General features: G+C 38.4%; 1 protein-coding gene across 4 annotated transcripts in view; it reads left to right on the plus strand.

Annotated features, from left to right (window-relative positions):
* LOC127422777 (protein TANC2-like) overlaps positions 1 to 17317 on the plus strand; it is a 173853-nt gene that overhangs the window by 132458 nt on the left and 24078 nt on the right. For 2 of the 4 annotated variants that reach the window (XM_051666527.1, XM_051666528.1), the window contains exons 8-11: positions 7775 to 7900; positions 12590 to 12625; positions 14623 to 14904; positions 15795 to 15919. In XM_051666527.1, the coding sequence (XP_051522487.1) occupies positions 7775 to 7900; positions 12590 to 12625; positions 14623 to 14904; positions 15795 to 15919 (569 nt within the window). The remainder of the gene's footprint in view (positions 1 to 7774; positions 7901 to 12589; positions 12626 to 14622; positions 14905 to 15794; positions 15920 to 17317) is intronic. The other 2 variants (XM_051666529.1, XM_051666530.1) reach the window with 1 other exon arrangement.

Genomic DNA, 17317 nt, shown 5'->3' on the forward strand with positions numbered 1-17317 from the left:
CTTTCAAAAGGTGTTTGCCCTATTTTGATCGTAGACATCAGTGTTTACATGCGAACTGTAAACTTTTATCCCAGTATTTCTGTGATAATTTATATATTTGTAACGCAGAAAGAAATAATGATACTGTGTGGTAGAAAAGACTGTTTATGAAGCTGTTTCATATGTATACATGATAACTGCTCTCTCTGGCTCAGCGGCAGTACCAACACAGATTTGAATGTTCCGGTATGATTTTTGTCAAAGGTTTAATAGACAGGCGAATCACAGTTATCATTTAGGAAAGAGATCGTGTGGGTGTTTGAATCGAGATCGCGATCTTTTTATGATTTAATCATAACTATAGTAATTATGCAAGGTAACAACAACAACAACAAAAAAACAACAAAATTAGCAAGATATTAACGTATTTAACTCTTAAGCTCATTTACATTTGAATTCACGCTTTTGCATGCTAACTAACATCATTGTCGAACCTTACCTATTAGTGGTGTATCCACAAGGCTATGGCAACTTGCCGGGCAAATCCATAAAAAATAATTTGACCGACCATACTTCATACTGAAACTTTAGCTCTAAAGCACAAATAATTTCAAGCTTTCAAAAGAAATTGAAAGTTTACATACCTCAATATGCTTCCGCAGGTTGGACAGCGAGTTTTTGAAGGCTGTGATATGGTTCGTTTTAGGCAAACAAAGCAAATATTTAAAACGAAACGAATCTTTAACATTTTCAGAAAACATATTTTCTAAGTATGGCCATGGGTGCAGCACTGTGCCGAGGAACCGCCGTCTTCCATTTTGCCAACTGATCAGTGTTCAAAAAATGCTGGGAAATCATTGAACTTCACGGCACGTGACCCTACATGAGTGATTATTGATAGGCTGTCTGTCACCTGCAAAAAAACAATCACGTTTTAGAGAAGAGAAAAAAAATCATCCACTGATTTTCAAAGCTGCTATTTAGTAACGACTTTCTACTTGAGGACCTTGATAGCAATGTAGTGGAGTGAAAAGTACGATATACCTGTATGTCTTTCAAATGTAGTGAAGTTAAAGTCACAAGTTTCCATAAAAATAATACTCAAGTAAAGTACAGATACTCAAACAGTGTACTTAAGTACAGTACTCAAGTAAATGGATTTCGTTACTGTCCACCTCTGCCGGAGTGCGTCAGGGTGATTATCGCTACATTCAAAAGCGCAGAACTGTAAGATTGCGGGTACACAACATCAAGCAGTTTAAACCTTTTTTACTGCAACTCTTTACTTAAGTAGTGTCAGACAGAATCAGCAAAAGACTTTAATCTCTTCATAACACCTCACAAATATGGGAACATAACTCACAGTAGAGGATTTAACATCCATCAGTGATTATCTTGTGAGGTATTGTTGAAGTGGCACTTTGATGGCTGTAACAGCAGTGGTGCATAAAAGGACTAAACCTAAAGCATTAAAGAGACTGTTAGTCACTGTTCAACACTGCAAGCTATCATCACGCAAAAATGTTCTCCGAGAAGTGGAGTCTCTCATTTAATTTGAGAATTGCGTCTCCAATTAAAAATACCACCACTCAAAATATTTATGTTACTAGTCGGCGCCACTAATCGACTAGTCAGTTGTTAGACTACTTGTTGATTAGTCGACCACCCTGGCACACCCCTAATAATGGCCTAATATTATGATAATATTATTAATAACAAGAATAACACTATTGTATCAATATTATAGTACCACAATATAATTTTTAGGTTGGCTGGGTTCCAAAATACAACAGTGTCTACCAAAAGTGGACTGAAGCTGCGCTCACACATCATTTCGCTCTCCATTCACTCCTATTCACATGCATCCCAACGCAGGATGCCGGAAACGCAAGCTCATGTGAAAAAATGTTCCAAAATCAAAAATCTGTTTGTACGGTATGACGAGAAGACTTGTGACCAATAGAAGATCAAAGCTTCACACACTGACCTCTTGGTTCAATACAAAGAATTCATATTTCAAAGCTGTGTGTTTTTATTGTGCAGGGAAGTGAGTAGATGGTATATTTTAACATTTTGAATATAATATTATTTTGTATTTGTGATTTATTATTTATTAAAATCAGAAGCTCTCGAGTGTGACATCGTATCCTGTCCATTGCACTGTCTGAAGTAATTTTGCATGGATGTATTTTACCTTCCACATGTATCCAAACAGACAAACAAACAATAAGATAAGAAAAGTGAGTTTTGAACCTGGGACCTGTTGCACGAGAGCCAAGCACACAGCCCATAAGCTATGAGTCCACATGTGTTTATTCAAAGAACTTGAATTTTTCTTTACTCTACACCATCCTCTGTAACTTTAAAGGCATATCACATTTAATAACAACATAATGAGCACATATATATTTCATTACGCTTATGAGCCGGGTTTCAATTGAACCCCTCTATTATAACAAGGGTTAATGCCATTCATTAAATGTGTTGTTGTTGTTGTTTTCAGTAGGGCTAACAAATAAAATGATGAATGTTTACAATGTATTAAACATTTTTTTAGGAAGACAATTAACTAACTACTATATATGAAGCAACAGTTTTCATTCATTGAAAAAGGCTGACATTCTAGCATTGTTTTCTATGTACCAACTGAGCTAACTAAGCTATAACTTTAATGCTGCCATTCAGTTTGCATTGTTAGATCGCCTTCTAAACATCAAAATGTAAAAATACAATGCAAATAATAATATTAACAATGTTAATCGTAATAACTCTTCTTCACATTAAAGTATAGTGCCAAAAGTGTCCCTTTGCGCCTCTGGCGGTGATTTTGTGAACGAGTCTCACTTGAGAATGTAAAGTTTTACCACCGTGTTAATCTCCGTGATAATAAGGCTCATTCTGGTTGAGTACCTACTGTAGCTGTGCTAGTTTCATGTCTCTCATGTCACTTTGTGCATGCTTTCTTCAATCATAACTTAAAACCATATTTTATGTCCATTTATTTGGTATGTAGCTGTGTAATAAGCAGGATTATGTACATTTAGCCATTCATTATCACAGAATAAACCCCTTCAAGGTCATACAAGAATCTTCCACTTCACATTGTGGTCCTGATCACCTTTTCGGTTCATTTTGCGATAATGACTAGCTGACTGTACATTATCCCTCAATTTTTGTATGATTCCATGTTCAATGTGAATTATTTACTTAAAGTGTACAGTATACACCACATTTACATCCAATTAAATTGTTAATTGCAGTTATTTGTATGACACCTTTTCATCAGCCAAACTTGCATGATCTTGACAGTCCTAGTAGTGACAGTACTAAAAAGAAACTTTCTTTTAAAGGACACTGTATTTTAAAGATAATTTTGTAAAAATCCAAATAACTTTACAGATCTTTATTGTAAAGGGTTTAAACAATGTTTTCCATGCTTGTTCAATGAACCATAAACAATTAATGAACATGCACCTGTGGAACGGTTGTTAAGACACTAACAGCTTACAGATGGTAGGCAATTAAGGTCACGGTTATAAAAACTTAGGACACTAAAGAGACCTTTCTACTGACTCTGAAAAACACCAAAAGAAAGATGCCCAGGGTCCCTGCTCATCTGCGTGAAAGTGCGTGAAATGCTGCATGGAGGCATGAGGACTGCAGATGTGGCCAGGGCAATAAATTGCAATGTCCGTACTGTGAGACACCTAAGACAGCACTTCAGGGAGACAGGAAGGACAGCTGATCGACCTCGCAGTGGCAGACCATGTGTAACAACACCTGCACAGGATCGGTACATCTGAATATCACACTTGTGGGACAGGTACAGGATGGCAACAACAACTGCCCGAGTTACACCAGGAACACACAATCCCTCCATCAGTGCTCACACTGTCCGCAATAGGCTGAGAGAGGCTGGACTGAGGGCTTGTAGGCCTGTTGTAAGGCAGGTCCTTACCAGACATCATTGGCAACAATGTCGCCTATGGGCACAAACCCACCTTCACTGGACCAGACAGGACTGGCAAAAAGTGCTCTTCACTTTTTTTTTCTTCATGGTTTTGTCTCACCAGGGGTGATGGTCGGACTCTCGTTTATCGTTGAAGGAATGAGCGTTACTCCGAGGCCTGTACTCTTGGTGGGGGGATCGATTTGGAGGTGGAGGGTCCATCAAGGTCTGGGGCAGTGTGTCACAGCATCATCGGACTGAGCTTGTTGTCATTGCAGGCAATCTCAACGCTGTGCGTTACAGGGAAGACATCCTCCTCCCTCATGTGGTATTCTTCCTGCAGACTCATCCTGATATGACCCTCCAGCATGACAATGCCACCAGCCATACTGCTCGTTCTGTGCGTGATTTCCTGCATGACAGGAATGTCAGTGATCTGCCATGGCCAGCGAAGAGCCCGGATCTCAATCCCATTGAGCACGTCTGGGACCTGTTGGATCTGAGAGTGAGGGCTAGGGCCACTCCCCCCAGAAATGTCCGGGAACTTGCAAGTGCCTTGGTGGAAGAATGGGGTAACATCTCACATCAAGAACTGGCAAATCTGGTGCAGTCCATAAGGAGGAGATGCACTGTAGTACTTAATGCAGCTGGTGGCCACACCAGATACTGACTGTTAGAAGTTCCACTGCTAGAGTTTTGACACAGACTTTTTGCACCAGAAAATCCAGTTCTGGCAAAGACAGAGATGGTGGTGTTTTGTAATGAGGATTAGTGTGTTCACATTTTAGGGGCAATGCTTAGACACCACAGTGATCAATTCTTCTGTGTCATTTTCTACTTTATATATGGATTATCTGGAAAATATATGGAATATAATATAATAAGAATCAAATCAGAGAATCAGATTAGAAATTGATATTCAAGAAAACGTGGATGTGAAGAACTGTTTGAAAGCATCATTGTGGAATGTAACTGCATTTTAATCCACGTAAATGTATGAGGTACATTATTATTATTTTTTCATTCACTCTCTTACCCACACTAACTTGTCTTTTTTGGGGGAAAAAATCCATTGCCGTTGCATCACAGATATTTTAAACTGACAAGGATTTTTTTTTTTTTCAATCTTTAGGCAGCGGGATAGTGCACCCACTTTAGTCCCGTCTTGTCCTTGGCATTATAAAACTCTGTTTGTTTGAATCAAGTGTTTGTCTGAATGCCGGTCGCCCATTGGTTAGTTCACTTGTCCTGAAGGGATGAAATTGCAAAATGTGCTAACAAGGTTTCTCCAACAAAACTGGAGACATAGGCAAGTACATGACTAACTAAACAAAGTGCGCTGAATTCTAATGTTATATGAGAGCTGATTGTGGCACTTTGCAAGTCATATAACATCATATAAAAAATTTTATTGAATGAATTTCATGATATGGTGATTAATTAATCACAATTAATCACATGTATACATTTTTGATGAGAAAGGCCCTCGAATATCTATAATTCAATATATAATGCTGAAATAATGATATTAAAAATAATTATAATATATATTATAAATCTAATAATTCAGATCATTAAAATGCATTACATTATTGTGGCAGATGAGTAAAGCATTGAAAGTACAATACAAAAAGTGGCTTTAGAAGGCAATATATTGTTTATTTTCATGTTATTGAACATAAGCCAATCATTGGCCTACAGTTCACAGCAATCCATTTTGCAATTGAATTCATCAGTCTGTCTGAAATAGATTCATTATAGGGGCTTTTCTAAGGACACGTCAATGTAGACATCAGACGGATGCTTTTGGAGTGTCTTACATTGGTTGTGTCACGTCATAAAAAGCATTTTTATGTTGTTTTGTCAAGTTAAACATAGTTTCAGGATCCCTGCATTTGGAATTGCACTCCATCCAGCTGTGTTTGAACTAGGGCTGGGTACTGATACAGATTTCCCGATTAGATTCAGATTCACAAGCTTTCGATTCGATATAGATTCATCTGGGTATATCTTGGTTATAATGTCCCTTTTGCTTACATATGAAATAAATTATCTCCCAGCTAATGCTGTTAATTATACAGGGCACCTTTTAACTAGGTATATTAAAGAAAATATAAATTTTACAAATTATATTTTATTAGTTTTTCATCATTTTGTTCACATTTTAGCTTTTTAAAAATGAATAAATGTTACATTTATATAGCTCTTTTTCTGACATTACACTCAAAGCGCTTTACACAGTGAACAGGGGACTCTCCTCAACCACCACCAGTGTGCAGCATCCACCTGGATGATGTGACGGCAGCCATAGTGCGCCAGTACGCTCACCACACACCAGCTATTGGTGGAGAGGAGAGAGTAGAGTTATAGAACCAATTAATGGATGGGGGATTATTAGGAGACCATTACTGAGAAGGGCCAATGGGGCGAATTTGTCCAGGACACCAGTGTACACCCCTACTCTTTACGAGAAGTGCCCTGGGATTTTTAATGACCACAGAGAGTCAGGACCTCAGTTTAACATCTCATCTGAAAGACAATGTCTTTTAGTGTCCTCATCACTACACAGGGGCATTAGAACCCACACAGACCGCAGGGTGAGCACCCCCTTCTGGCCTCCTTAATACCTCTTCCAGCAGCAACCTTAGTTTTCCCCAGGAGGTCTCCCATCCAGGTACTGGCCAGGCTCAATGCTGCTTATCTTTGGTGAGTAACCAGGCGAGAGCTGCAGGGTGATATGGCTGCTGAAATGAACAAATCCATGTATTCAATCAATAAATGTAATATTATATTGCATACATTATATTTTGTTACATGTTTACTGTTTAATTGCATAATTTGTACTATTTACAAGTATTTACATTGATTTGTAGAACAAGTGTTAAAAATCGGCACCATCTCTTTAGGAAACCGGCATATCTGTAAGTTTCTTTAAATGAGTGCATGTTAACGAGAGGGACTTGAATGGCTTCATCGCATCTGTGCAATGATTACAATTAAATGTTTATTTATTTATGTAATTTTTATTAAAAAACTGTGAGTAAAGAACAGAAAGGATATTAAAAGAGACATTATTTAATGACAAATGGGTTGCGTGGATCTCGTCTTTGGACACACATTACATTGAACAACTTTTACACCCCAACATGCAGTAATAGGATCTCTCTGAATACTTCACCACTACACAGTTCATTCACTGGTGAGTGAAATCTGAACATTTACCAGCCAGTTGCCAAATATATACATTTTAGTCACAAAGCGCGAAATTTGGTTGCAAATGCGAGTGATTTCCTCTCATTGTATAGAGGCTATGTATAGAGTTAATGATCGATCTTGGGATTTAAGAATCGATATCGAGATCATTCAGATGAAGATTGCGATATATCGGAGAATCTATATTTTTACCCACCCCTGGTTTGAACGCAAAAAAACGTCCTCATCTTGTGCTGTTGCTAGTGTCAAGCAAGCCTGAGGTTTGTTCTCTGGACAGCTGCGCATTGCCTAAACAGCTGGAGATTCACTTACTACCCCTGCTGAAAACAGGTTGTACGTCAAGCTTGAATTGCTCCGATGGCAGGAATATTCCTTATTACGGTCTGGGGACATGATTAATTGCATTCATTTTTATTTAATCACATTATATTTTATATAATCAATCACATTGAATTGACACGTTAAAATCGACAGCCCTAAAACAAATATAAAGCAGCCGTTTTACATTCTCAATTTCTCAGTTTCATGAGCCATAATAAAATGCCACCAATAAAACAACAGCAGTTGAACTAAAGAACTTAAGTCTCTGTTTCTCATTTCTCTAACTCCCATTATTGTCTTCTGTCCCTTTAGCCACAAGTTCGGCCCACCTCGAGGACCTGGCCTACTTGGATAAGCAGAGACACGCCCCCATGCGCACCTCCCTGCGCATGCCCCGACAAAACATGGCTATGGGCCGCTCTGGGCAGGACCTGAGAGGTGAGAAGTATCCTGTGTTTTGTTCGGCTGCTTAGCTTTGATTTACATCGCCCTGAATCTTTCTTTATGGATTCCAGCTTACAAATACAGTGGGGTTCAAAAGTAGGAGTCCACTTGTAAAAATGCTTCAGTGGAAGCTAAGAAATCATGGTCAATGTCACAAATTTGCTTACATTTGATTAGTGACCTATAAATAGTGCATTATCTTAAATATGTCTTATTCTTTTTACGTCATTATGTGTTTTGTTTCTAATTTCTCAAAATCAAAAAGCTTTTTTTATTTGCAGCTTTAAATGAAATCTGACTCCCAGATTTTCAATTTGGACTCAGAACTCCAATGTATATTTGATTTGATGTCAAAATGTGCCCATAGATCACTCCATCTTTGCCACAATCACTATGTACAAAGCCTCAGTCTGTCATTGCTATGTCTTAACCTTTCTTCCTCTCACACTCACTCACAGTACGTCTTTTCCATTCAAGTGTCTGTACAAGGCCGGGTTGTGTCCCAATCTGCCCTTTGTCTCTGTGCATCAATGTCAGTGTCCCCACTGAGGCACTGAGATTAAACTCTATAGGGAGCTACACACACACTGATAAAGGAAGTAGAAAGAGATTTAAAACAGGCCTCATGTCCACTGGGTGAGGACACAATTCGTCTCATACACTCACCCTTCTCATCCTTTATCTTTATCAGTTAATTAGGAAACAGGACCCTTGGTGTGTCCTCAAATCGTCCATTTCCACTGACACACACACACACACTGCTCAGTCAGTGATGCAGAGCTATGTTATTCCTGCTGGTCCAGTCAGCCACTCGCACCTGGTGAATAATTAAAACAATGTCTGGACAGCGAAGGTGACTCCGCTCAAAATATGTTACGGCTTGTTATTAAACATTGCCTTGAGGAACAATTGTTCTGCCCGCTACTAGCCTTTAAAGGAATGTCCCGGGTTCAATTCAAGTTAAATGCATAGTTGTAAGCCAAAAAGGGAAATTCTGTAATTATTTGCTCACCCTCTTGTTGTTCCAAACCTGTTTGACTTTCTTTCTTCTGTGGAACACAAAAGGAGATGTTAGGTAGAATGTCAGCCTCAGTCACCATTCACTTTCATTGCATCTTTTGACTATACAATGAAAGTGAATGGTGACTGAGACTAAACATACTGCCTGACATCTCCTTTTGTGTTCCACAGAAGAAAGCCATATTGGTTTGGAACAACATGATGGTGAATAAATGATGACAGATTTTTTCTTTCCATGGGTGAACTATCCCTTTTTAAGCACTATCAACAGCATTTGTAGCATGCTGCTGATTACTGCAGAAAATAATTTTGACTCAAAACAGTACAGTACAAGTTAAATTAAGGCACTTACAATGGAAGTAAATGGGGCAATGCAATGAACGTTAAGATGGACACAGTTTCGAAAGTGTAGCCACAATACATAACTATTATATATGTTAACATGAGACTAGTGTAATAAACATCATTTACCAAACTTGTCTGTGCAGAGTTATGTAAAAACTGCAGAACAGACATTCTCGAAGAAGAATACCAATAAAAAGGCTCACCATTTATCTGTGCATTAAATTACACACACACTGATGTACTTGTGGATGGTATTGTGAGCAAAGAAAACCATATATATGTGCATTCTTCTGGTCAGAATCAGAAATCAGAATCAGAATGAGCTTTATTACCAAGTATGCTTACACACACAAGGAATTTTTCATGGTGACAGAAGTTTCTAGTGCAAAGAGAATACAAAAAATATACATATATAACATATACATACAAAAATTGAAATATACATATAAACATTTATACATAAACAGTTAAATAAGAATAAAAAAAATAGATACAACAGATAAATATATAGAGGAAACTACAGTAGTGTTGTTCAAATATGTTATATACAGATATAGTTATGTGCAAGGTGATTTAATGTATTGTGCAGAAGAGGTTGGATATGTCAAATAAATATAAATGGAATATAAATATGAATGAATAGTTGAATATGCTCATGATTGTTCATAAGGTGAAAGGCCTGAGGGAAGAAACTGTTCTTGTGCCTCACTGTTATGGTGCTCAGGGCTCTGTAGCGATGGCCAGAGGGCAACTGTTCAAAAAGGAAGTGTGCTGGGTGAATGGGGTCCAAAGAGATTTTTCCAGCACTTTTCCATACTCTGGAGGTGTATAGTTCTTGGAGGGTGGGAAGGTGAGAACCAATAATCCGTTCAGCAGTCCAGACTATCCTCTGAAGTCTTCTGATGTCTGACTTGGTAGCTGAACCAAACCAAACAATTATAGAAAAGCAGATGACAGATTCTGATTCTGGTACGTGGATTTGTAAATTGACTGCATGTGGATCTGTTGTGTGCATGTTTAGATCGGTTGCCCGTGGATTCCCGTGTGCATCTGTTGATCTGTTGCATGAATGTGTTCTGGCCACTAACGATGGTCAACTTTGTGCAACCACAGATGCAGAAAATCCCATGCATTTATTTCCAGCCCTGGTTATATCCAATGCTTTCAACAACTGTCATGACTGGGGGCCTGGGTAGCTCAGCAAGTATTGACGCTGACTACCACCCCTGGAGTCGGAGGTCGAATCCAGGGTGTGCTGAGTGACTCCAGCCAGGTCTCCTAAGCAACCAAATTGGCCTGGTTGCTAGGGAGGGTAGAGTCACATGAGGTAACCTCCTCGTGGTTGTGATTAAGGGTTCTTGCTCTCAATGGGCCGCGTGGTGAGTTGTGTGTGGATCACGGAGAGTAGCATGAGCCTCCACATGCTGTGAGTCTCCGCGGTGTCATGCACAGCGAGCCACGTGATAAGATGTGCGGATTGACTGTCTCAGAAGCGAAGGCATCTGAGACTTGTCCTCCACCACCCGGATTGAGGTGAGTAACCGCACCACCACGAGGACCTAGTAAGTAGTGGGAATTGGGCATTCCAAAATTGGGGAGAAAAGGGGATACAATTAAAAACAAAAAACAAAATCAACTGTCATGACTATATAAAGCCAATAAACCCAGTAACTTTCCCATTAGACGTGCAAGGATACATTTACATTAAGAAAAATCCAAACACTGTACTGTACATTGGTTACGAATACCTTGAAGTTCATTCGCATACAACAGTAGTCCCACTACTAAAATCACTATTTAGATAGATTTACAGATAAATAATAATATGAATAAGTAAATACAAATTTCATACATAAATACACATTTTCAAATAATACAAATTTGTAATAAATAACTAATGTACATACTTAAAATTTTGAGCTTAACATATCTCCTCTTAAATGTTTGAGGTTCATGGCCCTGTTAACTTCCTTTATGAGTGCATTACTGTAATCAACATTTTTGATAGTATTTTTTTAAACCTGAGGGACAAGTCCAAATTATTTTCTGTGGTAACTGAAAATAACTGTAACTGGGGTCGCTGCCCCCAACTTTTTAGGAAGTAATCATCATAATATTTTACCATTTTAGTTTTTTTTTGCTCGGCCAGCAGTGTGAAGATGATAAATGTATCCGATTGTGCAAAACAACCATGTTGAGACCAAGCAAAAGCCTCTGCCAAACAGCATACGGTAAGTGCTAATGCTAATATTGCTAGCGCCAAAGACAATATTAAGGGGAGAGAAGAAGGACCACTCGTAGAAAAATGAATTGGTGATTGTAATGCTCAATATGGCGGCTGTAGAAATGGAAGACCCGCCTTTCTGTTAAAAGAGGCAGTCACCATTTTCATAACGATTGCTTACTCTATAAATCTCCTGTGCAAACTGGACCAGCCTAAAAATTTAAATTTTTTAAACGTTTTTTTAGCCTGATTTGAGTTAAAGAACAAAATATACTGTAATACCATTGTTATCCGATTGTATCACTGATTTGAAAAATTTAATTGAAGTGTAATCTTGACAAACAGTTTTTATGGCACTTCCCTTTAATGGTAACACTTTATAATAGGTTTAGTCCCACTTTATATGTTAGGTATCTTTAACAACTATGGACTAACATTAAAATACATACAATACAATGTACTTATTGTGTAACTACATGTTGTTCTGCAAAATTCTCACAAGATTTACATTTGCTGCTACTGAGGTTGAGGTAAGGGTAGGTTTAGGATTTGGGTTAGGGGTTAGGGGTAAGGTTAACAGTGTAACTACAGATGTAATTAAATGCAGGTACTTTAAATGTAACTACAATGCAACAACACGTATGTACATAATAAGTGCATTGTATCAAATGGTAAAGTACATAGTAGTTAAAGACACCTTATATAAAGTGGGTCCTAAGGTTCCATTCCGTAACATTAGTTAATGCTTTAGGTCTCATGAATTAACAATGAACAATATATTTTTTACAGCATTTATTAATCTTTGTTAATGTTAGTTAATAAAAATACAATTGTTCATTGTTAGATGATGTTAACTAATGTTATTAACTTATGTTAACAAAGGGAACCTTATTGTAAAGCATTACTCTTTTAACTTCTGTTCATCACAGTTCCACCTCAGCCTGTCTCTCACATCCTCACATCTCCTCCATTCACCTGTTGCCCTTAGCCACAGTTTTTTTTTTTTTTTTGACTGATTTGCTTTTTCAGTGCAAGCTTTCCCTCTCTCTGTTTCTCCTGTCACCTGTGTGTGTGTGTGTGTGTGTGTGTCTCAGCTTCCGCTAACACCCATGCCTGGCAGTCACAGTCACGTAAGTGTGGGTTCTTGCGAATGCAGTCCTCTGTCCCTTCACTGTAATGTCCCTTTAATAGCTGGGTAGCAGTAGGGGTATACGATCTTCTGGAATGGCAGTATTGTACTTTATTTTGTGATGTGGATGAATTAGTAGTGTGTCGTATTAAAGGAATAGCTCATACAAAAAATGAAAATTCTGTCAACATTTCTTCACCATAGCAATCCAAACCCGTATGACTTTCTTATGCGGAACACCTAAAGAGGAATTTTAAAGGATGTCCTGTTTGCTGATTTAAATACAATGGCCATTGATAGTAATTAATTTAACGTTTAAAAAGGACCCAAAAGTATCGTAAAATTAGTCCATGTGACTCATATTCTAAGTCATCTAAGGGTGTACGATTGAAGTCATTTCACAGTAAAAGTCTTGACTTCTGCCATAGTTCACCTTTACATGTTCACGAGTGCATGAGAGAAATGGCTCGCGCTTAAACCTAGTGAAAGCGAAAACATTGCATATTCACATGTGAACATTCAAACATGCAATCAAGCTTCTCTCATACAGCCATGAACACGCAAAGGAGAGCTATGGCAGAAACGGACATTTCTGGGTTGTTTCTCACCAAAACCGTATGCCTTCTAGGGATGGGCATTTTCGAGTAATTTTGTAGTTGAGTACTCTTAACTCACAAAAAAACAACTACTCGATTACTCGTAAATTAAAATGCACCTTAAAAATAACATGTAAGTAAATCTTATATTTTGTTTTTGTTTTAACGCACACATACAGCATAAACTCTCAGTCTACATAAAAGCAATCACATTTTTATCATTTCTCATGTTATTATTCAGAAAAAACAAGTGGTGAAATTTTGCTTTTTATAAAATGCACTCTACCTGTGTTAAGCGATTTAACACACATACTGGTCTGATCAGCTTCCAAGTTTGCTTCGCATTTTCTTTCCACCACTACAAGCTGATCCTCATCTGTTGGTTTGCATGACTCCAACAAGAACCAAATATAAATTTAGTATAATTTAATAAGAATCAGTATATTACATGTTTTGCCATACTTTGCTTTCAAAAGCACAGACGCCATCATATCTTCTTCTCTCATCCAACATCTTGATGATGACACATATCCACAGCACCCCCCAGTGGACTCAATTGCAACTGCAAGATTTGGTGAGAGATTCAGGGAAAACAGTGTAATTCAGTGCCACTCACGGCAGGCAAATGAATTTGCGATTTTCAAGTAGTGTTTTTAATATTCGAGTAGCTGGTGCAGAACGAGTACTCGATTACTCATGCACATCCCTAATGCCTTCAGAAGACTTGAAATATGATGCACAAGTCGCATGGAATATTTATGATACTTTTGGGTGCTTTTTTTAAGCTTTAAGTGAGTCAACTCCCATTTTATGGATTTCCAAGAGCCCTGCATGGTTCAAAATTCCTTCTTTTGTGTTTCGCAGAAGAAAGTCATACAGGTTTGAAACAACATGAGTGTGAGAAAATGATGCCAGAATTTTTATTTCTGGGTGAACTATTCCTTTAAGGGGCGTTCACACTGAAAATGAAATCATTTGTACATTTGTGCATAATGCATCATGTTATATTAAGATGAAAAATTATCAAGCAGAAGCCTCTGCCTAATGTTAAGCATCAATGCTATCGGACCACTTGTAGAAATTAGAATAGCTGAAAGCGTAATGCTCAATGGTTGTCGCAATTTGGTAGTGTTGCATCTCTGTCTATTTTGCTTTCAAGTTAAACTTTCCTCAACTTTGTCGAGTTGCTTCATTTTCTCATTTCTCTTGCCGCCGCAAATCGCTGTCAGTGTGAACGCTAATTTAGGTGTTGATATATCTGTTTGTTTTTGTTTGTATCTGTTGATTTATGATTGTATTTTGGATTATTTGTGTGTGTTAAGCCTTGAGAGGGTGCATGCAAATGGGAGTGTATTGTTTTTGTAAACATTTGTAACTTTTTATACTGTCTCTCCATTCGCAGTGCGATTCACTCCGTACAGACTGCAGGATATAGCACTAAAGCCCTTGCTTTTCGAGGTGCCCAGTATCACCATGGACTCTGTGTTTACTGGCCGTGATTGGCTCTTCCAGGAGATTGACGCCTACCTGCGCACCTCCCACTCTGCCACCAACTTTGGCGTGGTCCTGGTAGGCAACATTGGCTATGGCAAAACTGCCATCATCTCACGCCTCGTGGCTCTCAGCTGCCACGGCAACCGCATGCGACAGATCGCTTCAGACAGCCCACAGGCGTCACCCAAACGTAAGCATACGTGACTTTATGCAAAGTGCAAAACATGTTTTTTATTGAAGGCCAAATATAGAGTGATGAAAGACCATGATTCTCAACTGAAAGACTCTTAAAGCTGAAGTGTGTAATTTCTGCACCACCAAACAGAATGGCTAAAATAATCATTGTTTGCCTCCATCTGCTGTTGGTTTGACAAACAGATAGTCCCGCCCCAAACTTACATCATTGGTTGAGCCAATTTTGCTATATCTGGCTGGTTGGTATTCACTTACACACAGAGCAATGTTTTGATAGTGCTGTAGTATCTGATGAAGAGATATGTTATGAAAACTGCATTTTACATTCTCTGAAGAAAAAGTGAGTGGTACTTGCTTGTGCTAAACCTAACCTGGTTTTGCTATGGGGTCGCTAAGGTGCTCTGAGTGCTCTGGTGGTTGCCATGTGGTTGCTTACTAGCCCAAGTCAAAAGAGTTTCATTGACTCTGTGATACTCAGGTCCCTAGATATGGCTCGGGGTCCTTCACTCAGAGTAAGTCTGTCCAATGTTTCTTTATTTTATCGTCCACCAGGCGAAAATCACAAGGCTTACAGAAGTAAAAGCACACCTCTCCTCAATAAGCCACACGTATTGAGGATTTTTTATGGGACAAGCTATCAGAATTAGGATTTTCACCTCAATCTCATAGACTTGCACTGAAGGAGGGACGCATGCCATATCTAGGGACAGAATATCACAGGGACTTAAGGGTGGGCTCTTTTAACTTATGCCAGTGAACCACCCAGAATACCCTAACAACCTGCTATAAAATATTCACAAAACCTTAGCAATGGCTAAGCATATACTGGAAATGTGGGTGACATACACAATAAAGGGAAAATTAATTGTTTTTGTGTGTGGACAGATGGCGACGGTATCCCTCTCACACAGCCGCAGCCCTCACATGGTACACTGGGAGGAGGAAGTTGCCCTGGAACTCCAGAAATAAGGAGGAGACAGGAGGAGGCCATGAGGAGGCTTGCGTCACAGGTGCAAACACACACATACTGTTCTCACATTTTTTCTTGGCCATGATACATGCACAACAGTAGATCCTGTTGACCACTATAAATACTCTCTCATCTCTCTTACACACACACACTCACACACATACAAACACACACACACAAAAGACCCGTCTTAACCTGTTGAGACTGGCTGTCTCGGTCGCAGCTATTGCATTATGCAGATATGTTTAAAAATGAAAAAAAAAAAATATGCTTGCCAGTGAGCCTCATAAAATATTTATTCAGGCAGAAAGCAATTTTCTTTCCAAGCTATTAGATCTAGTTAAGTCAATGCATTAATAATCGATTCTCTCTCTCTCTCTCACTCTGCCCTTTCTGGGTGGTTTAAGTTCTTTTAAAACGTTTGTGGGAGTAAATTAGTATTCTAATACAGTTGATTCTCTCTCTGGTTGGCACAGCCATGACTCTGCGTCTGATCGCTCTCATTTCTCCAACATCTCCAAATCCACCTGTGGTTTGTTTTATCTCTGTTGTATTTAAAGAGCTGTGTGCCACTGGACCTAATTGACCGTTACTTTCCCTGTTATGGCAGTACACACTGGTGTACGGGACACCTCGGAAGCCTTATATACTGTGTGTTTACACAGACTATTTCCTGTTGCACAGAAATGGCAAAAATGTATTTACGAGGGAATCATAATCACAGTAAACGATGCATCACCCCAACTAAAAAAAATGTGGTTCTCTGAGCGTTCTGTGTATGTTAGTTTTTGGTTCCAAGAATGTTACCAGAATAAAACTGTTCTTTTTTGGTTAGCCGGGAAAGTTTTTTACAGAATTTTATGGAAATCGAACATTTGTTTTAGATTGTGCATAATGGTTTCCCTAACATTCCCATAACCTCTAAATTACAAGAACCTTTCAGCAACTAATCTGCAACATTACATCAATAATCGGTCTACAAGCCATGTCTTGTTTTGTTATATTTTCTTTTAAGTTTGTATTAGGTTGTCGCACAACACGTTCTTGGAAGGTTTGTTTATGTTAAAAAAAATAAAGGGCAAAAAACAAAACATAAAATTTGCAGTATGCCACTGGCATTACACTTCATTCATATTCATGGAAGGGGTTTCAGGCATTTGTTGTTCTTGATTTTAAAAACCTTTTTCTAAGGTGCACAATAGAATGCATCGAACTGAATAAACATGAAGTCTCACATTTTCAGAGATGCAGTAAACAGATAATTTTTTCTCTTTCTTTAATCGCATATTTTATATAAATTATTTATATATACACTGGTGGCCAAAAGTTTGGAATAATGTACAAATTTTGCTGTTTCAGAAGGAAATTTGTACTTTAATTCACTAAAGTGGCATTCAACTGATCACAAAGTATAGTCAGGACATTACTGATGTTAAAA

The sequence above is a fragment of the Myxocyprinus asiaticus genome, chromosome 32 (genome assembly GCF_019703515.2).
Source record: "Myxocyprinus asiaticus isolate MX2 ecotype Aquarium Trade chromosome 32, UBuf_Myxa_2, whole genome shotgun sequence".
Lineage (NCBI taxonomy): Eukaryota > Metazoa > Chordata > Actinopteri > Cypriniformes > Catostomidae > Myxocyprinus > Myxocyprinus asiaticus.